The sequence below is a fragment of the Notolepis coatsorum genome, assembly GCF_963971535.1.
Source record: "Notolepis coatsorum genome assembly, chromosome: 7".
Classification (NCBI taxonomy): domain Eukaryota; kingdom Metazoa; phylum Chordata; class Actinopteri; order Aulopiformes; family Paralepididae; genus Notolepis; species Notolepis coatsorum.
Window position 1 is genome coordinate 11,757,024 of NC_140171.1, and position 22,896 is coordinate 11,779,919.

Below are 22,896 nucleotides of genomic sequence, written 5' to 3' on the forward strand. Positions count from 1 at the left end.
CTCGGTCGAGCTCCAGCTCCTGTCACTCAATGACTTGGCAGGGGTGGCCAACCCGTGGCTCGCGAGCCGCATGTGGCTCTTTGCCCGTCAATGTGTGGCTCTTCCATCCAAAAAAATTATAATTATAATATATATTTTTTAAATTACAATTATTTAAAAAAATTTCATTCAAACCTACATTTCATTGTGGTAAACCTCATATTTTTATATTCAGAGGTAATTATATAGTTTACACTGTTTAATTTTCTCATATTTCTCATAATAAGCTGTCGGCTCGTCTTTGACCCGTTCCTGGTGGGAATTAGGGGCATTTTCTCTCCATGGCTGTGCTAGTGTTAACCTCATGACCTCAACCGCTCCCCCTGTACAATACAAACGTCCTTACCGGCTACGGGATCTAGACCCCCTACCTTTTGACAGTACAGTTTCTGGAGAACGTAGGGATGACCGTTAGAAATCATAGTGCAACAAGAGAGAGCGTCCTGGAGAGAGAGGGAGAGAGAGGGAGAGAGAGGGAGAGAGTGGGAGGGAGGAGACGCTGAGGGGCAGGCGGGGGCGAGGTGTGTGTGTGTGTGTGTGTGTGTGTGAGAGAGTGCACGTTATCTCAGAAGAAGTGGGGGGGGGGGGGGGGGGGGGTTCTCGTTTCTCTCATCTCCAATCTCCAATCGGCTGGGCGGAGGGGCGGGGCTTGTCTGTGTCTGGAAGGGGAGGAAGTCTTGTCCTCCCTGAACGCTGAAACGTCCGAGTTGTCCTTCTCGTGTGACGTGCCGCCAAATCCCGCTGTCGATAACTGGACACACACACACACACACACACACACACACACACACACACACACACCTACACACACACACACACACACACACACACACACAGTCCCTCATGTGCCACTGGCTGGGTGTCTTCTTGTTGGACCCGTAGTCTGTTTGTCCTTGTCAACCCAGGAGCCAATACACACACACAGACACACACACAGACACACACACACACACACACACACACACACACACATACTCTCCCCCTTTTCACATGGTGCTTCTAGGTGTCCCTTGACCCCCTGACCCCCTGAAACATCATCGGTGACGTATAGTCTAGAGCAGACAGTGGCCCTGACACTCATATATATATATGTGTGTGTGTGTGTAGTGTGTGTGTGTGTGTGTGTGTGTGTGCGCACGCGCGTATACATGTGTGTGTAGAATCAGAGATCCTCCGCCCACACACACACCTCTGTCTCTGCATGCGTACACGTGAAACGTGTGCTTCCGTGAGGGCGGCGCGGTGCGCGCGTGTCTCTCAGACGTCAGACTCAATGCTGGGCATGCGGCGGTAGAGGCGCGGCCTGTTGCCCCCGGCGCTGGAGGCGCGCGGAGCCGTCACGTAGCCCATGGGCAGCGCGGCGGCCGGGGGCACCATGTAGGCCACGACGGCGGGCTCCTGCGGCGGGTAGAACCCCTGCTGCTCCACAACGTGGCCGCCGTGGTTGACCATGCCACCATGTTGACCACCGCCGTGGTTGACGATATGGCCGCTGTGGTTGACCGCATGGCCGCCGTGGTTGACCGCATGGCCGCCGTGGTTGACCGCATGGCCGCCGTGGTTGACAACATGGCCGCCGTGGTTGAGGAGGTGGCCGCCGTGGTTGCCGAGGGACAGCGGCACCAGCTGCTTGTAGAGCTCGTGGGCCGAGGCCCTCTGAGCCATGCGCACCGCGGCCTGGGAGGCGGGCTGGCGCGGCGCGGTGCCCGGGGCCGACTGGAGGAACGGGTTATGCGAGGGCCGGTCGGGGAACAGGCTCTTGGAGCGCCGGGGGAGGGGCATCGGGGTGGTGTCCAGGCTGTGGCGGGACGGCGAGGGCGAACGGGACGGCGGGGTGCGGGCACAGTAGGCGCGCTCGGAGCGCATGGTGAGCACGTTGGCGTAGGGGCCCTCGTCCAGCGGGAACTGCCGGTGGTCCCTGTCGGCGGCGGCGGCGACGGGCCCCCACAGGTGGGACACGGAGCGGGGCTGCTGCTGCTGCTGCTGCTGGCGCTCGGGCACGCCGTCCGGAAGCACGTTCTCGTAGGAGGGCTGGCGGCTGAGCTGGAGGCGCGAGGAGGAGGAGGAGGAGGCGGGGAGGGGAAGAGGCGCGGGGGAGGCCTCGAAGTGGCTGACCAGCCCGTCGCCCTCGCCCACCAGCCCCAGCTCACTCTGCGGGAGGTAGTGGGTGAACATGTCCCCGCCGTGAGGGTGCGCGTGGGAGTACTGCGCCGCGTGGAGCTGGTCCTCGCTGATGTCGTACAGGTCGCCCAGGTGGGTGCAGGCCTCGCAGCGGGTCTGAGAGCTGCGCACCGTGTAGAGGCCGGAGTAGGCGCTCATCTTGGCCAGGCACGAGCGACAGTGGCTGGGCCGGGCTCCAGGGGCCGGGGGCCCCCCTCCGCCGGGGCCCTCGAACGAACCTCCCTTGTCCTTCACACTGGTGGGGCGTGCAGAGAGAAACACGTCATTACACTTATCACACACGCAGACGGAATACAAAGAAGATAGTGGAGAATGTATTTAGATGGTTTCATTCCCTACATGTATACGTTGTTGTTGTTGTTGTTGTTGTTGTTGTTGTTGTTGTTGTTGTTGTTGTTGTTGTTGTTGTTGTTGTTGTTCTAAGTCAAAGCGTTAACTCATTCGGGGCCAACAACGTGTTTGCGAGCCAACCGTTAACGGCAACGTACAGGTCCGTGACATCGAATAGAATATTAAAATAGAAAAAAGGTAAAACGATCCAAAAACGTATATATAAGTTATTTGGCCCTTAACTCATTCACTGCCAACGACGAGTATACTCGTTATTGGCCGCCAATCGTTGGACGCCAACAACGAGTATACTCGTTATTTGATCGTTATTTCTTTTTTCGCTATTTCCATTCATTATCCATCCAGGAAGGCTAGTGTTACCATAGGGAATGAGTTTGAGATAGCAAAAGTCCAATACCACCGCCTGGTGGTATGCGGCCGATGTTGCACTTCCTTTGAGACTCTGTGCATGGGGCTGTGCGTTGATGAAATGCCTCCGGGCGGACTTTTCTAGTAACCTGGATCAAGGGCTTCACCCGATTGCATTGAATCGCTTTCGGGACCCCCGATTCATTATTCTGTGGTGGGTTATGTCGTGGGCCAAATGGACATACGATCTACCAGATGGCAATCAAATAATTGGAATATTCTTTTTGGAATCCCACCGGCCACAGGTATGAGCAATTTAACGTCAATTTCAGCTTGATTGTGCCTTGTTTTCATAGCCATCACCCTGATCAGCGTACGTTGTTGTACTAACAAATGCCGTTATTGACAATCAATTAATCAGAAACTACCTCCCCCCTCCTTTCATGCATTCATGATGGAACATTATATACCGATCATATGCATTTGAATTTTAATTGTAGCGGGTATAGGGACGAAATGCCAATGGATTACATATAATATACGTTGCGGGCTATTACTAGCCTCCCAGGAATTACCCTAAACCGCTCTAAAACCATACTTATATTCGGTATAAAACTGGAATATATGGATGGAATTTTTTTTTTCACATCTTGAAAGATAGATACTCGATGTCAAATGGGCCATAGCATTGCATCCATAGCTATAATATACAATATAGTTATAGCCCTGCAAACAAGGTGACCGACTCCATTGGTTTAATGCGTGGCAGCACATAGCCATATCCCGTTCCCAGCGTGGCAGAGAAAGAGTTAACTCATTGACCGCCGGGGATTAGCCTTATCCTGTGGTAGCTACTGCCACGCTGTAAACGATGAGAGAGCTAAATCTATATTCTATATTATAGCCATGGATACAATACTATAGTCATTTGACATTGAGTTTCTTCCGGTCAAGATGCAAAAAAAGAGATAATTTTTCCATCCATACATTCCCGTGTTATACCGTGGTGAATGTAAGTATGGTTTTAGAGCGGTCTAGGGTTATTCATGAAATGCTTAGTTATGGCAGTATACGTCGATTCCATTGTAGACGTTGCCGTTTCTTGCCTGAACCCGCTATTGTCCCGAAATCAAATCTAGATCATAGCTATTATGTTCCATCATGAATGCATGAAAGGGGGGGGGGGTCGTTTTTTGATGATTTGATTGTCAGTAATGGCATTCACATTGAACACTAAAAACGGTTATCAGCCTGATCGGTATGAAAGCATTGCAGGATCAAGCAAACATTTTACGTCAAATCGCCCTTACCTGTGGCCGGGAGTAATCCAAAAAGAATATTCCAATTGTTTGATCGCCATCTGGTATATCCAATGTCCATTTGCTCGACGGCATAATCTAACCCGAAACCCTTGGCCATCCCACAGCCCAGGATACAATGTTAGAAAGGGTGCTCGATACCGCCGTCTAGTGTGATGCAGCCGGTTTTGCAACAATGCGATTCCCAATGTTAACCCCGAGTCAGTGGGCCTGTAATGAATAGAAATATCGAATAAAATAAATAACGATCAAATAACGAGTATACTCGTCGTTGGCATTCAACGATTGGCGGCCAATAGCGAGTATAATCATCGTTGGCAGTGAATGAGTTAAAGAGCTGCTCAGTAAACAAAATGTCACCACGGGGATAAGTCGAGGGCATGAATAAACCCTAAACGCATCGTCTAAAAACACCCTGCAGTCACAGAGAGTGTTGTTGAAATGTATTTGCATGATGTAGCATCAAGTAAAACACATGTGATGGGGGAAGTGCGAGCGTCTGGGAGGCGCTCAGGTTTCAAACTACTCACAGAAAAATGTATCACACTAAGTGATAGAAATGGAAGGCAGACTCTTCACAGCAGACAAGCCGGCAGAGTCTCTAGCTAAGAAACATCTCTATTAGACCATAGATATATATATAATAACAACGGCTCCCGCCTCTGAAATACACACTGGAGAGTTTTGATTATCTGACGATTGTCTCACTGTGAGATCTACGCTAAATGTGTGGTTTAACAAACTACTGACTCCTACAACGAATGCAGGTCAATTATATCGGAAAACAACTACAGAAACTACATTGAGTACAACATTTGTCATATACTGTATTAGGTACATGGAGCAACAACTGAACAGAGCAAAGTGAAGTACCCATCTATATGTAGTGAACTGGCTGTTAACTGGTGTGTTTTAGGTCTAAACTCATCTATATGTTACCTGGTGTGTTCCATGTATAAACTAATCTATATGTTACCTGGTGTGTTCCATGTCTGAACTCATCTCTGCGTACAGTAGTGACTGTTACCTGGTGTGTTCCATGTCTGAACTCATCTCTGCGTACAGTAGTGACTGTTACCTGGTGTGTTCCATGTCTGAACTCATCTCTGCGTACAGTAGTGACTGTTACCTGGTGTGGTCCATGTCTGAACTCATCTCTGCGTACAGTAGTGACTGTTACCTGGTGTGTTCCATGTCTGAACTCATCTCTGCGTACAGTAGTGACTGTTACCTGGTGTGTTCCATGTCTGAACTCATCTCTGTGTACAGTAGTGACTGTTACCTGGTGTGTTCCATGTCTGAACTCATCTCTGCGTACAGTAGTGACCGTTACCTGGTGTGTTCCATGTCTGAACTCATCTCTGCGTACAGTAGTGACTGTTACCTGGTGTGTTCCATGTCTGAACTCGTCTCTGCGTACAGTAGTGACTGTTACCTGGTGTGTTCCATGTCTGAACTCATCTCCACGTACAGTAGTGACTGTTACCTGGTGTGTTCCATGTCTGAACTCATCTCTACGTACAGTAGTGACTGTTACCTGGTGTGTTCCATGTCTGAACTCATCTCTGCGTACAGTAGTGACCGTTACCTGGTGTGTTCCATGTCTGAACTCATCTCTGTGTACAGTAGTGACTGTTACCTGGTGTGTTCCATGTCTGAACTCATCTCTGCGTACAGTAGTGACTGTTACCTGGTGTGTTCCATGTCTGAACTCGTCCCTGCGTACAGTAGTGACTGTTACCTGGTGTGTTCCATGTCTGAACTCATCTCTATACGTACAGTAGTGACTGTTACCTGGTGTGTTCCATGTCTGAACTCATCTCTGCGTACAGTAGTGACTGTTACCTGGTGTGTTCCATGTCTGAACTCATCTCTATGTACAGTAGTGACTGTTACCTGGTGTGTTCCATGTCTGAACTCATCTCTATGTACAGTAGTGACTGTTACCTGGTGTGTTCCATGTCTGAACTCATCTCTGCGTACAGTAGTGACCGTTACCTGGTGTGTTTGTAGGTGCTGTACTTCTTGTCCTTCAGAGAGTGCAGGTCGGCCTCGGCACTGTGGCTGTGGTGCAGCAGGCTGGCGCTCAGCTGCAGGATGGGGGCCTGGTCGGCCTGGTGGGAGGAGTGTGTGTGTTCGGGTGGGAACAGGTCAGGGGCGTAGCTGTGGTCGTCGCTTCCCCCCTGGCCGTCGCGCTGGTACAGGGGTGCTGAGTGGAGGCTGCCCTGGTCCGCGTCGATGGAGAAGATCTTGGACCCTCCCCCCCCACCTCCTCCTCCTCCTCCTCCTCCTCCTCCCCCTGCTCCCCCCCTCTTCCTCAGCTGGTTGCCTGGTTTGAAGCCCCCCCTGGTTGCCATGGATTCAGACTCCTTGTGTGAGGGGGGCCTGCTGGAACACTCGGAGATATCGGAGTGGGGCGTGTCTTCTGGAAGATAACGCTGGCTCTTCATTGGTGCAGGGACAGGCCCCGGGGTCGGGGTCGGGGCCGGGGCCGGGCCGGGGCTGGGGGCGGGGGCGGCCCCCGGCGACGAGACAGACGGCTGGGTCTTCAGGGTCTCCACGCTCTTCTTCCACAGGGCACGGGGTTTGGAGGCTTGCACAGGCGGGGGTCCAGCCAGGCGAGGTTTTCCGTTGTCATTGGTGACGGGAGGCTGAGGCTTGTTGGGGCTGGTCTGGAGAGCGGGGCCTTTGGGTTGCCCGGGAAACGGCGCAGCGTTGTTAAGGGGGTCTTTGTGTCGGCCGGTCCATGACATGAAACCCTGTAGACCTGTGGCGTTGCTATAGAGACCGGGACCCTTTGGAGACAGGCTATGGAGAGAGTTACCTAGGAGATGAGGAGAGATACAGATAGATGGAACACCTGGATAAATGCACGTATGTATTGTCTGGCTCTTACTACTATATCTAACAGCCTGTATAACATCTCACAATATGCCATGTTTCACATCATCTATTTCTCACCTCGATGTAAACAATATGAAGACGAGAACACGATGAAGTAAATACACACAGGTGGACTATAGACCAGACGGCTGTGACAATGACACATTCAGTCATGCATAGTAACGCATAGCCTTTTATAGTGCTTGGTTTCCCCCTCAGGTCTAAGACCTACAACGTATATTTACTCAATGTACAATGTATTACCATTCTCTTTTCCAAAAAGCTTTATTTTCAATTGTCCTCCATCAATAACAGTTAGTTCCACATTGCTAAGCAATGTATGCTACCAGTTCCTGTTCTGGACGGTGACAACGTAATTGATTGATTGATTGAATACTTTATTTTGACACAATCGTAGGACAAAACATTTAAAAGACAAAACAATAACAGTGTCAACACGCTGGTCAAAAATGGATAAAACACAATAAAGCCAAGGCTTGTTTCCATTGTGGTCCATACATGGAACATAAAAAGGCACAGAAACACAAATGGACATGTACACTATACAGGACACATCCTAAAAATGTGTATAAAAACACCTAACCTGACAACTCATACAGTTAACTAATGTTAAAAGAAAATCCGCAAACCCTTAAAAGCAACTCATGACAAAAGAAATAAAAGCCAAGTTATGATAAAAGAGATAAAAAACATATTAAGACCAATTTGTTTTTAGGGCGGATTTAAATCCGAGAGGGGAGTTCAGGAGTTTTATGAATGTTGGCAGGGCATTCCACATTACCGTAAACAGTCTAAATGGACTGCGTTTGATTCCCCCCTCAGCTATGGATCTTGGACTATACAGTATGGCATGGTAATTGCAAAGAAATGCATTTTAATGCTGTGGAACAAAGACAAAGTACCACTTTTCCAAACCTGGTTGACAGAACTCATTAATATGCTACACATGGAGAGAATACGCTATGAGAACGCAGGGCAACCCAGTAAATTTAAAGACATTTGGCAACCTTTTCTTGACTATCTATCTTAAAACTAACAAACGACTAGATACAATATATACTGTAGATATCTAAAACAATGTGAATTTATAGAGCACTGTTTGTTGTGTGATGTTTCTTCCCTCGGCTCATTGCTCTATAGACATCAACTAAAGGGACTCTTGATGACCTGATGGTATTTTGTACAAAGACTATAACTGGACTATGTGGACTGAATGTCTATTATAGATATATATTCTCAATCTCTGATTTGATGTGTCTATGTCTAACACTGGTAAGAGACACGAAGGAGTGACTGGTTATCTTGTTTTTTTTATTTAAATTTTTAATTTATTTCTTTTGGGAGGGGGGAGGGTATATATATTTTATTTTGTGTCGCTGTGATGTCTTGATTTTGTCTGTCCCGTCTGCTTTGTTTGTATCTGTTAAAACATTGAATACAAATAATATCAAGCTATGGATCTTGGCAAACACTGCAACGGGCTCCAAGCCGTTCCCCTATAGCAACGCGGCTCCACTGAAAGCGCTCACCTTTCCCCGACATCATGTCCATGATGCTGGGCTGCAGCACCACGGTGTTGCGCTTGCTCGGGGACGACATGGTGAGGGACTTGGCCGACTTCAGCAGGTGCAGCATGTTGGCCTGTGGACTGAAGTCCAACTCTGGGGACTTCTTCTTCATGTCTATGTGGACCCCGTGAATACAACTCCATATGCCCTGAGGAGAGAAGAGAGAGAGAGGAGGGGAGAAGAGAGGAGAGGAGGGGGTAAGAGAGGAGAAGAGAGGAGAGGAGGGGAGAAGAGAGGAGAGGAGGGGGGGAGCAGGGAGGAGAGGATGGGGGAGAGGAGAGCAGAGGAGAGAAGAGAGAGAGAGGAGGGGGGAAGAGAGGAGAGGAGGGGGGAAGAGAGGAGAGGAGAGAGGGGCAGAGGAGAGGAGGGGGGGAGAGAGGAGCAGAGAGGAGGGGGGAAGAGAGGAGAGGAGGAGAAGAGAGGAGGAGAGAGGAGAGGAGAGGAGAGGAGAGAAGAGGAGGAGAGGAGATGAGAGGAGATGAGAGGAGGGGAGAAGGGAGGAGAGGAGCAGTGAGGAGCAGAGGAGAGGAGGAGAGGAGATGAGAGGAGGGGAGAAGGGAGGAGAGGAGCAGAGAGGAGGAGAGGAGGAGAGGAGATGAGAGGAGGGGAGAAGGGAGGAGAGGAGGGGGAAAGAGAGGAGAAGAGAGGGGCAGAGGAGAGGAGAGGAGATGAGGAGAGGAGATGAGAGGAGAGGAGGGGAGAAGGGAGGAGAGGAGGGGGGAAGAGAGGAGAAGAGAGGAGCAGAGGAGAGGATAGGAGATGAGAGGAGATGAGAAGAGATGAGAGGAGGGGGTGGAGAGAAGAGGAGATGAGAGGAGGGGAGAGGAGGGGGGTGGAGAAAAGAGGAGAGGAGATAAGAAGGGAGGCGAGGAGAGGAGATGAGAGGAGGGGGGACGAGAGGAGAGGAGAGGAGAAGAGAGGAGCAGAGAATAGGAGAGGAGAGGAGAGGATAAGAGATGAGAGGAGAAGGGAGGAGAGGTGGAGAGGAGAGGGGAGGAGATGAGAAGGGAGGAGAGGAGGGGAAATTAATGGGGAGAAGAACAGACATGAAAAAGAGAAAGAGAATAGAGGAAATGAGAGCCGAAAGAGGAGAGGTGAGGAGAAGAGGGATGTAAGCAAAGGATAGAAGAGAGGAGAGGAAAGGAGACAGGAGAGGAAAGAAGAGAGGAGAGGAAAGAAGGCAGGATAGGAAAGAAGGGAGGAGAGGAAATAAGGGAGGATAAGAAAGAAGGGAGGAGAAGAAAGAAGAGAGGAGAGGAAATAAGGGATGAGAGGAAAGGAGAGAGGAGAGGAAAGAAGGGAGGAGAGGAAAGCAGAGAGGAGAGGAAAGGAGAGGAGATCAGAGGAGCGGAGAGGGGGAGAAAGGGAGGGAGGGAGGGAGGGAGGTTATGTTGTGAGACAAGTGAATGAATGAATGAATGAAAACTTTATTTAACAGATTGCAGAATGGGTACAATACAGTACGGCTCAATACACACAATTGTTAAGGGGATGCAGACCAGAGAAAGATGTTTGTCTTGTTTACATCAGGGTCCCCCATTTTCAATTCATAGTGACATTTATGACATACACAACATACATGACATCATGACATTTATGGCATAGGGACATACATGACATACAGGTATATAGTACTGTTACATTTGTGACATATATGATATGCAAATATACAGTACTGTTACCCATAGATCCTGACAGAGAGTATATACATATGATGGGGAGGAGACTGTACATTAGGAGGGGGTGGGTGGGTGGGAGAGAAATATACATACGGTGGGGAGAGAATATATACATACGGTGGGGAGGAGACTGTACATTAGGAGGGGGTGGGTGGGAGAGAAATATACATACGGTGGGGAGAGAATATATACATACGGTGGGGAGGAGACTGTACATTAGGAGGGGGTGGGTGGGAGAGAAATATACATACGGTGGGGAGAGAATATATACATACGGTGGGGAGGAGACTGTCTATTAGGAGGGGGTGGGTGGGCGGGAGAGAAATATACATACGGTGGGGAGAGAATATATACATACGGTGGGGAGGAGACTGTCTATTAGGAGGGGGTGGGGGTGGGGGGGTTTGGACATTTACGGTGGCCAGTTTCGAATTGCAGCCTCCAACAAGTGACCTCACTGGCCAATTAAAAAATGCTCAAACAAAGCCTTGCACAGAAATGATCCATTTACAAGTCAAGATGTAAAGCAACCAGGGCGACCCCCCCCCCCTTGTCCCCCCTGTGTCCCCCCCTTGTCCCCCCTGCTGCCAGGCCGCGCGGCGCGGTGGGTCCGCTGGAGATAATGATCCCCCTTGAGGTGAACCGTTTCTCAGAAGGAGCTCAGAAAATGGAATTGGGGTGATGATGTCACTGAAGGAGGCTTCTGAGTCCGGAGGCTGTTTCTCCACTTAACCTACTGCCTGCTGTTCAGAAGGCACACACACACACACACACACACGCGCGCGCACGCACACACACACACACACACACACACACACACACACTCATGATCGGAAGATCACCGGTTCGAGCCCCGGTCAAGGCCGTTGTTGGAAAGTGGTGTTGTTGTCCAGCAGGGGGCACTCTGTCCTCTGGACTAGTCAGTAACAATGCCCCTGTTACAGTGATAGGGACACCGTACAGCTACGAGTGCCGTCCATCGGATGAGACGCTAAACCGAGGTCCTGACTGAATCTCGGTCGTTAACATTAGCACAGCCATGTATAAAATGCCACTGATTCCCGCCAGGAACGGGTCAGATGACCCGACAGCTTATATGAGAAATATGAGAAAAATAAACAGTGTAAACCAGGGGTCTCAAACTCGCGGCCCGCGGGCCAATTGCGGCCCGCTGGATGATATTTTGCGGCCCCCTACTTGACATCAAAGTTGTCCACGCGCAACTTGTTGCCGAGTCGTTGTGCGAGTTGGATGTTTTATTTATTTTATCACTTGTAGGCTACCATAGCACAGGCTCATGACAGCAACCTTACGTTAGTGACTTGGTTGAAACGTGATTTTGGAGTGATACCAAGTGGAAGGAAAATATATCCAGTGCGTATGGCAGGCATCCTCGAAATTCTCCGCTGTCTCCTCTGCAAGCGGTGCTCTGCCTGTCTGTGTCTGTCTACTCTGGTCCAATCACATTCAGCGTCCCGTCAGCGTTTCTCCCCCCCACCCACAGTCTGCGAATTAGAGCAGAGTAGGGCGGGTTTTCACGGAATGAGTGTTGTCTCTTTCAGCGGGGCTGAGTCAGAGCGAGAGTTGACAGCGCATCTACTGGTAGTCTAATCTGCAGGTACTGTAGCTAGTAACCTCGTTCCCAGTTTTACAGTATCTCCGTGAAATAAATGTAGCTAGTAGCCTAGTTTCGCCAGCAGGCAGTTAGTAGAAAAATATGGCATGCTCATGCTGAATGGACTGAAAAATATGCGTGCATCCTCCCAGCACCAAACCAATGTGCCTAATATGCCAAGAAACGGTAGCTCTTGTGAAGAGTGGCAATTTGAAACGCCACTACGAAACAAAACACAGTTATTTTGATGCAGCCTTTCCTCAAAATTCAGTGCTAAGAACCACACAAATAAATGGAATGAAATCATCATATCAAGCTGCAAGCAGAATTATTGTTAAAGCTATGTCACAATGAGAAAAAGCAATCAAGTCCTCACTCAGTGGCATAACACAAGAAGCCATTCTCTGATGCATACATAATAAAATAATGTATGACTGAAGTGATGGAGACCATGTTTGAAGGCAAACAAAAGCAAATCCTCCTCAGATAGCACAGCAACCAGAATAACTGAAATACTGGCTGATGATTTGATTAAACAGCTTTGTGATAGAATAAAAAAAAATGCACAGTGCATTTCCATAGCTGTGGATGAGTCCACTGACACCACTGAGAATGCTCAGTTGCTGGTGTTTGTGAGGTTTTAGTGAGTTTGTGAGAAGATTGGATCAGTTGTACTTTTTTTTGGAATACTTGAAACCCTTTTTTTGTGGAATATTTGATTCACCCAGACTCTACCTCCAGCGGCCCCAGGTAAATTGAGTTTGAGACCCCTGGTGTAAACTATATAATTACCTCTGAATATAAAAATATGAGGTTTACCACAATGAAATGTAGGTTTGAGTGACATAAAAAAAAAAAAAAAAAAAAAGAGGATGGAAGAGCCACACATTGACGGGCAAAGAGCCACATGCGGCTCGCGAGCCACGGGTTGGCCACCCCTGCGATAGACGCTGGCAAAGTGCTGTGACTTTCGTCTGTTCCAACAGCCCATATGTGGAATAACGTTCTAATTACATTTTCCTGAAGTCATTTTGAAATTTCAGAAACCGTGCCAGATAAAACGGGTACTTTTAGGAAAAGTCATTGAGTGACAGAGCTGGAGCTCGACCGAGTGACGAGGATACATTTATTGAAAATGCCTAGGGGTCATTTGACCCCTTGTCGGCTGTGCTAGTGTTAAAGAACCTAGAACGCCTATCGTAAAGAGTAGGGGGTTCCCCGACGTTCCTGGCCACATTCCCAATCAGGTCTCTGACATCAAGGCCACCTAATCATCCCTTCCCCTTAATTGGCTGATATCAATCCCTGTCTCCTGAGCCGTTCAGCCATTGTGTAGTGTGATGTGTTGCTGGTATGGCAGCCATTGAGCCTGCGTAGCCCAAGGTTGGCTGCTAAGGAGGCAATTTCCACCCTACATTGTGGGGAGCGCTTTGAGTGTCTAGAAAAGTGCTATATAAATGTAATGATCATTCATTCATTCATTCACACACACACACACACACACACACACACACACACACACGCGCGCATGCACACACACACACACACACACACATACACACACACACACACGCACATGCACACACACGTACACACACACGCACACATACACACACACACACAAGCGCACAAACACACACACGTGCATGCACACACACACACACACACATACACATACGTACACACTTTCTGTAAAACACTTACCGCGTTAACTGCTACTCGCCCGGAATAAAAGCCCTTTCTGACACAGTGACAAGACACGTAAATAATGAAGGGATGGTCTTTATGTGTGTGTCTGTGTGTGTCTGTCTGTGTGAATGTCTGTGTGTGTGTGTCTGTGTGTGTGTCTGTGTGTGTCTGTGTGTGTGTCTGTGTGTCTGTCTGTGTGTGTGTGTGTGTCTGTGTGTCTGTGTGTGTCTGTGTGTGTCTGTGTGTCTGTCTGTGTGTGTGTCTGTGTGTCTGTCTGTGTGAGTGTCTGTGTGTGTCTGTGTGTGTCTGTGTGTGTGTCTGTGTGTGTCTGTGTGTCTGTCTGTGTGTGTGTCTGTGTGAGTGTCTGTGTGTGTGTCTGTGTGTGTCTGTGTGTGTCTGTGTGTCTGTCTGTGTGTGTGTCTGTGTGTCTGTCTGTGTGTGTGTCTGTGTGTGTGTCTGTGTGTGTCTGTGTGTGTCTGTGTGTGTGTCTGTGTGTGTCTGTGTGTCTGTCTGTGTGTGTGTCTGTGTGTCTGTCTGTGTGTCTGTCTGTGTGTGTGTCTGTGTGTGTGTCTGTGTGTGTCTGTGTGTGTGTCTGTGTGTGTCTGTCTGTGTGAGTGTCTGTGTGTGTGTCTGTGTGTCTGTCTGTGTGTGTGTGTCTGTGTGTGTGTCTGTGTGTGTGTCTGTGTGTGTGTCTGTGTGTGTCTGTCTATGTGTGTGTCTGTGTGTGCTGTGTGTGTGTCTGTGTGTGTACGTCTTTGTGTGTGTCAGTGTGTGTCCGCCTGTGTGTGTGTCTGTGTGTTTCCGTCTGTGTGTGTTTCCGTCTGTGTTTCCGTCTGTGTGTGTTTCCGTCTGTGTGTGTGTCCGTCTGTGTGTGTGTGTGTGTGTGTGCGTGTGTGTGTGTGTGTGTAAGTCTGTGTGTGTCCGTGTGTCCGTCTGTGTGTGTGTGTGTGTCCGTCTGTGTGTGTGTCTGTGTGTCCGTCTTTGTGTGTGTGTGTGTCCGTCTGTGTGTGTGTCTGTGTGTCCGTCTTTGTGTGTTCCAGTGTGTGTCCGTCTGTGTGTGTGTGTGTCTTTGTGCATATACGACTGTGTAGGTGTGCCACGTGTGTGTGTGGACACGTGCGCGTGTGTGTGGGCGGACGGACGCGCATGTCTGCGTCTCACCTCACTGCACCAGCAAGCGTAAGAGTTTTTGACCATTTTGAACTTATATAGCTGTGTGTGTGTGTGTGTGTGTGTGTGTGTGTGTGTGTGTGTGTGTGTGCATGCCTGTGTGTGTGTGTGTGTCTACATTCTCATCCTCTTAGCCGTTAGATTCCTCTCCTCAACCCCCACAGTGGAGTGGAGGGGCTCATCTCTGCTTCAGCTGGGGTCTACTCTATTATCCCTCTCTTCTCTCTCTCTCTCCCTCTCTTCTCTTTGTCTCTCTCAATCTCTGTCCTTTCTCTCTCTCTCTCTCTCTCTCTCTCTCTCTCTCTCTCTCTCTCTCTCTCTCTCTCCCTCTCTCTCACTCTCCTCTCTTCTCTTTGTCTCTCTCAATCTCTGTCCTTTCTCTCTCTCTCTCTCTCTCTCTCTCTCTCTCTCTCTCTCTCTCTCTCTCTCTTCCTCTCTCTCTCTCTCTCTCTCTCTCTCTCTCTCTCTCTCTCTCTCTCTCTCTCTCTCTCTCTCTCTCTCTCTCTCTCTCTCTCTCTCTCTCTTTCTCTCTCTCTCTTCTCTCTCTCAATCTCTGTCATCTCTCTCTCAATCTCTGTCATCTCTCTCTCTCTCTCGCCCGCTTTCTTTTTCCCTTTTCTCTCATCACAATCTAATTATTTCTTTATCTATCTATCTCGCTCTCTTCTCCCTTTTATCTCTTCATCTCTCTATATCTATCGATCTAGCGTTTGTTCTCTCTCTCTCTCTGTGTCTTACTATTCTATTTACCTGTAGTGTATTTGTAGTGTATGTGTTTTGGACAAACGGACACACACACACAAACACACACACACACACACAAACACACACACACACACACACATACACATGCATACATCTGCACACATACACACACACATTCATACATCTGCACGCATACACACACACACATTCATACATCTGCACGCATACACACACACACACACACACACATGCATACATCTGCACGCACACACACACACACACACACACACACACACACACACACACACGCGCGCGCGCGCGCGCTTGTGTATATGAGTCCATCGATCGCGTGATGACTTCCACACTTCTCGGTAATAACGGGGAGCTTGTCTCGGGCCGCAGAGTCCATTCCTCGAAAGACATTGTTTATCGCAGGTGGTGCGAGCAGGTGTGGTCGGGCCGGCGGAAGAGGCCTCCTCTCGCCTCCTACACGTCAGATTGTTTCCGTTGTTGGATTGTGTGTCGTGACAGACCCGCTAGCAGGTGAAACACCCCAGGGTCCCCCGGCGGCTGACGAGTTTCTCGGCTCGTTCGTATCGAGCGGAGCGGCGGGGGAGGAGGTGGCTCAAATGTCCGAGGTGACAGAAATAACCGCTGTACGTGTGCGACAGCATAAAAACAACGTGTCAGAAAACACAGACAGCGGGGGTTTAGAATACAGCGCTGTCACATCTAACGACGTCTAAAGCTCGGAAGACACATTGGGATTTCACGAGAAGGGAGGACAATTGGACAAAAGTCTCTCTCTCTCTCTCTCTCTCTCTCTCTCTCTCTCTCTCTCTCTCCCTCCCTTTCTCTTTCTCTCTTGCGCAAACACTCTCTCCATAACGTACACTCTGAACACTTTGTTACCTACACTCAAACCATGTGATCTCTGAACTCTGAAGGGCACTGTGCAATGGCACTGTACGCATTGTTTATCTGTATCTGTATCTGTGTCTGTTTCTGTATCTGTTTCTGTATCTGTGTCTGTATCTGTTTCTGTATCTGTGTCTGTATCTGTGTCTGTATCTGTGTCTGTATCTGTTTCTGTATCTGTTTCTGTATCTGTGTCTGTATCTGTTTCTGTATCTGTGTCTGTATCTGTTTCTGTATCTGTGTCTGTATCTGTGTCTGTATCTGTTTCTGTATCAGTATCTGTGTCTGTATCTGTGTCTGTATCAGTATCTGTGTCTGTATCTGTGTCTGTATCAGTATCTGTGTCTGTATCTGTGTCTGTATCTGTGTCTGTATCTGTTTTCTGTATCTGTTTATGTATCTGTTTCTGTATCTGTTTCTGTATCTGTGTCTGTATCTGTATCTGTGTCTGTGTCTGTATCTGTGTCTGTATCTGTTTCTGTATCTGTATCTGTATCTGTGTCTGTATCTGTTTCTGTATCTGTTTCTGTATCTGTTTCTGTATCTATATCTGTATCTGTGTCTGTATCTGTTTCTGTGTCTGTATCTGTATCTGTGTCTGTATCTGTATCTGTGTCTGTATCTGTATCTGTGTCTGTATCTGTATCTGTGTCTGTATCTGTATCTGTGTCTGTATCTGTATCTGTATCTGTATCTGTATCTGTGTCTGTGTCTGTATCTGTATCTGTATCTGTGTCTGTATCTGTGTCTGTATCTGTGTCTGTATCTGTATCTGTATCTGTATCTGTGTCTGTATCTGTGTCTGTATCTGTGTCTGTATCTGTATCTGTATCTGTATCTGTATCTGTGTCTGTATCTGTGTCTGTATCTGTATCTGTATCTGTATCTGTGTCTGTATCTATATCTGTATCTATATCTGTATCTGTATCAGGAAGAAAGACTGTCAGGTTTTCAACTGTGTGGATATCAAACAGGGAAGACAGTTGGTAAAGACGGGTTTAAACTTTAAACCATTTAAACGGTCATTCAGAACTGCATTATTTAATTGTCACTATTTCTACTCTGTCTATTCTATTCTACTCTTTTATTACTTTTTATTACAAGCTTTAAACTGTGACTGTCATGTTTTAAACTGTGTGGGTATCAGGCAGGAAGAACGACCGTCAGGTTTTACACCCAGGCCTGAATTGTGCCCTGAGAGAGGGCACTGTGCCCTAAGAGGGAGGTTTGCCCTGAGAGGGAGGTTTAAAGGGTCAAATTGGGTACGGAACAGGAAGAAAGACTGTCAGATTTTAAGCTGTGTGGGTATCAAACAGGACAGACTGTCAGGTTCTAAACTGTTTAAACAGTCATTCAGAGCTGCACTATTGCATAGTTTTTCTGTCTATGCCATTTTACTAACTGTTTTATTGCACTGCACTATTGCACTATTTTGCTACTCTTCTATTATTTTAAAATGGTCTGTATTATGTGTGACGACCGAGCCGTAAACAGGGAGTAGGGGTGGGACAATACATCGATCCAGATCGATATATCGATCTATTATCAATAATCAAATAGGATCGATGCCACGTAAAAAGATCGATTCATATTGCGATACTCTTATTTTGAAAATCCGGCGACGGCGACGTCATCGCCCCCGCGCCCAGTGTTGTGAAACTCAAACTCCGTTAACATCAACAGCAGTAGCGTCTAGAGTGTCACTAGTGTGCCTATTCTGTGACCCAAAACATGTCCCTGCTGTTTTATTCCACAACGGGTCCAATGCATCTAACCTGCTTTGCAATCCTCGTCACTCCATTATGCCCACGTCGCGTTAAAGATCGAAGATAACGTTACTTTAGCGTGAGCTAACAAGCTAACCCAGCGCCATAGGCAGAGAGAAGTGGGGACTGGGAGGGTGCATTCTCGGGGATAGCCCCACTAACAGGATCTGGCCGGTACTGCACCTTGGGACTCCCAATATGCTTTTCCAGCCAAAATACAGCTCTGACAGTGAATAGGATATTAATATCGAGAGAAAAAAAAAGAAAAATGAACCAAAAACAGTGAACAGGAGGTCTATTTGTATTAAAAACAATAGATTGTTTTTCATTTAAATGTCTGGAAGAGCTCAAAAATAAAAATGTCATGATATTTCCATTGCCTTTTTTTTTGTTGATTTAAATGTTACTGATTGTATTAAATGGGCACATAATATCGTCTCATATCGATCGCAGGCACCTGAATCGAATCGTATCATATCGTATCGTGGCAGACTGTGTGATATCGGATAATATCGTATCGTTGTCCAAAGAATCGATATCGTATCGTATCGTGATTAAACTGGTGATTCCCACCCCTAACAGGGAGCCTGTTGGGATGTTGGATCCTAATCTGAAGAACTGTGATTTGGTGTTCTGGGTCTTACCTTGACTTTGTCTTTTTGTTTTGCTTTTTTTTGCTGCTGTGAAGCACTTTGTGCTGCAACTCTTGTATGAAAGGTGCTATACAAATACAGTTTATTATTATTATTATTATTATTATTATTATTATTATTATTATTATTATTATTATTATTATTATTATTATTATTATTAGTATTATTATTATTATTATTATTATTATTATTATTATTATTATTATTATTATTATTATTATTATTATTATTATTATTATTATTATTATTATTATTATTATTATTATTATTATTATTATTATTATTATTATCAATATTATTATGAGTATTATTATTATTATTATTATTATTATTATTATTATTATTATTATTATTATTATTATTATTATTATTATTATTATTATTATTATTATTATTATTATTATTATTATTATTATTATTATTATTATTATTATTATTATTATTATTATTATTATTATTATTATTATTATTATTATTATTATTATTATTATTATTATTATTATTATTATTATTATTATTATTATTATTATTATTATTATTATTATTATTATTATTATTATATACGTGCCTGGGTATGTATCTGTATGTATATTCACACTGTGCACAGTATACACACTTGTATCTTTTTGTCCATTTACCTGTGTATCTAGTTTTAGGCAGATTTATTGATGTGTATGTTGCTGCCGCTTGCACTCTGGTTGGATGCCAATTGTATTTCATCATGCTTCATGTGCAATGACAAATAAAGCCAATCCAATCCAATGTGTAAGGACTGTGAATCTCACCACAGTAGATGGTAAAATCTATGCAAGGGACATGGAATCTGTGGATGCTAATGCTACAGCTAGGGCAAGCAAGAACACACAAGACACGGATATTAAACGTTCTCCAGCCACAACTCAGCGAGGTCCACGGTAGTCACAGCATCTAACTAAGTAAAGAACAAAGTTAACGTTGTGACCATTAACGTTATCAGGTGTGAGGAAGAGCGGCCCATAATCTCAACCGTTGCCACCCTCAAAGCAAAACCTCCAAAGCACTTTGAGGCATCCTATGTCAATCACTACTGAGATGAAGAAGGCGTTTAGCGGTGACTTTGAGAAACGGTACACACACCCCCATGGCCATTTGCCATTCCTGTGTGGCCATGACGCTCAGAGGATATTCACAAGCATGGAGGCTGCATCCCTGCATGAAAACACAGGGCCACCCTGGATAAATAAAAGTTATAAACAGAACCTACCCTGGGTAAAGAAAGGTTATAAATAGAACCTACCCTGGGTAAAGAAAGGTTATAAACAGAACCTATACCCTGGGTAAATACAGTTTATAAACAGAACCTACCCTGGATAAAGAAAGGTTATAAAGAACCCACCCTGGATAAATAAAGGTTATAAACAGAACCTACCCTGGGTAAATAAAGGTTATAAACAGAACCTACCCTGGATAAAGAAAGGTTATAAAGAACCTACCCTGGGTAAAGAAAGGTTATAAAGAACCCACCCTGGATAAAGAAAGGTTATAAACAGAACCTACCCTGGGTAAAGAAAGGTTATAAAGAACCCACCCTGGATAAAGAAAGGTTATAAACAGAACCTACCCTGGATAAATAAAGGTTATAAACAGAACCTACCCTGGGTAAAGAAAGGTTATAAAGAACCTACCCTGGGTAAATAAAGGTTATAAAGAACCTATACCCTGGGTAAATACAGGTTATAAACAGAACCTACCCTGGGTAAAGAAAGGTTATAAACAGAACCTACCCTGGATAAAGAAAGGTTATAAAGAACCCAACCTGGGTAAAGAAAGGTTATAAACAGAACCTACCCTGGTAAATAAAGGTGATAAACAGAACCTACCCTGGGCAAAGAAAGGTTATAAAGAACTCACCCTGGTAAATAAAGGTGATAAAGAACCTACCCTGGGGAAAGAAAGGTTATAAAGAACCCACCCTGATAAATAAAGGTGATAAAGAACCTACCCTGATAAAGAAAGGTTATAAAGAACCCACCCTGGTAAATAAAGGTGATAAACAGAACCTACCCTGGGTAAAGAAAGGTTATAAACAGAACCTACCCTGGGTAAAGAAAGGTTATAAACAGAACCTACCCTGGGTAAAGAAAGGTTATAAAGAACCTATACCCTGGGTAAAGAAAGGTTATAAAGAACCTATACCCTGGGTAAAGAAAGGTTATAAAGAATCTACCCTGGGTAAATACAGGTTATAAACAGAACCTACCCTGGGTAAAGAAAGGTTATAAACAGAACCCACCCTGGGTAAATACAGGTTATAAACAGAACCTACCCTGGGTAAAGAAAGGTTATAAACAGAACCCACCCTGGGTAAATAAAGGTTATAAACAGAACCCACCCTGGGTAAATAAAGGTTATAAACAGAACCCACCCTGGGTAAATAAAGGTTATAAACAGAACCCACCCTGGGTAAATACAGGTTATAAACAGAACCTACCCTGGGGAAATAAAGGTTATAAAGAACCTATACCCTGGGGAAATAAAGGTTATAAAGAACCTACCCTGGGGAAAGAAAGGTTATAAAGAACCCACCCTGGGTAAATAAAGACTCACCCTGCTGATGCTGAACAGGAGGCCTGGTCTCCCCGAGCAGACCCCGGTGAAGCAGTACCTCAGCCTCCAGTAGAACAGGTGTTCTGAGATGAAGGTGAGGATGGAGAGGCCCATGGCCGTGGCCAGCATGTAGAACACGCCCGCCATGTTGTCCACGTCCAGCTGGCTGGACATCACCTCGTTCTTCTCATTGTGACAGATACCAGTCAGCCACATGGCCTCCAGCTCCTCCATCTCACCTGCAGCAGGGGCGGAGGGGGGGGGGGGGGGGGGGGGGGGGAGAGAGGGGAAGGAGGTAGAGAGAGAGGGAGGAGGTAGAGGGAGAAGGAAGGAGGGAGGGAGGGAGAGATAGGGAGGAGGTAGAGGGAGGGAGAGAGAGAGGAGGTAGAGGGAGGGTGGGAGAGAGAAGGGGGAGGTAGAGGGAGGGTGGGAGAGAGAGGGAGGGAGGAGGTAGAGGGAGAAGGAAGGAGGGAGGGAGAGAGAGAGGAGGTAGAGGGCAGGTGGGAGAGAGAGGGAGGGAGGAGGTAGAGGGAGAAGGAAGGAGGGAGGGAGAGAGAGAGGAGGTAGAGGGCAGGTGGGAGAGAGAGGGAGGGAGGAGGTAGAGGGAGAAGGAAGGAGGGAGGGAGGGAGGGAGAGAGGGAGGAGGTAGAGGGAGAAGGAAGGAGGGAGGGAGAGAGAGAGGAGGTAGAGGGCGGGTGGGAGAGAGAAGGGGGAGGTAGCGGGTGGGTGGGAGAGAGAGAGAGGGAGAAGTCGAAGGAGGATGGGAGAGAAAGGAAGGGGGGGAGAGAGAGGGAGGAGGTAGATGGAGGGGGAAGGAAGGAGGGAGGAGTTAGAGGAAGGATGGGAAAGAGAGGGAGGGGAGGTAGAGGGAGGGGATGAGGTAGAGGAAGGGAGGAAGAGAGAGGGAGGATGTAGAGGAAGGGTGGGAGAGAGAGGGAGGGTAGGAGAAAGGGAGGAGGTAGAAGGAGGGAGGGTGGGAGAGAGAGGGAGGATGGGATAAAGGGAGGAGGTAGAAGGAGGGAGGGTGGGAGAGAGAGGGAGGGTAAGAGAAAGGGAGGAGGTAGAAGGAGGGAGGGTGGGAGAGAGAGGGAGGATAGGAGAAAGGGAGGAGGTAGAAGGAGGGAGGGTGGGAGAGAGAGGGAAGGTAAGAGAAAGGGAGGAGGTAGAAGGAGGGAGGGTGGGAGAGAGAGGGAGGAGGTAGAGAGAGGGAGGGTGGGAGAGAGAGGGAGGAGGTAGAAGGAGGGAGGGTGGGAGAAAGGGAGGAGGTGGAGGGAGGGAGGAGGTGGATGTAGTAAAGTAATAAGTAATAGCCCACATCAGCAGGTTGAAGTAGGCAAGTTCATTGCAAGTGTGCAGTAGACCAAGTAGAAATGCTGTTTGAAAACAGAACGAGTAATGAGATGGA

General features: G+C 47.0%; 1 protein-coding gene across 1 annotated transcript in view; it reads right to left on the reverse strand.

Annotated features, from left to right (window-relative positions):
- Positions 1-1,296: 1,296 nt before the first annotated feature.
- LOC311232621 (glutamate receptor ionotropic, NMDA 2A-like) overlaps positions 1,297-22,896 on the reverse strand; it is a gene marked incomplete at both ends in the record, with an annotated part of 220,453 nt that continues 198,853 nt past the window's right edge. The window contains 5 exon segments of the mRNA XM_084319481.1: positions 1,297-1,458; positions 1,609-2,455; positions 6,237-7,062; positions 8,672-8,858; positions 21,492-21,730. Of these exon segments, the coding sequence (XP_084175607.1) occupies positions 1,297-1,458; positions 1,609-2,455; positions 6,237-7,062; positions 8,672-8,858; positions 21,492-21,730 (2,261 nt within the window).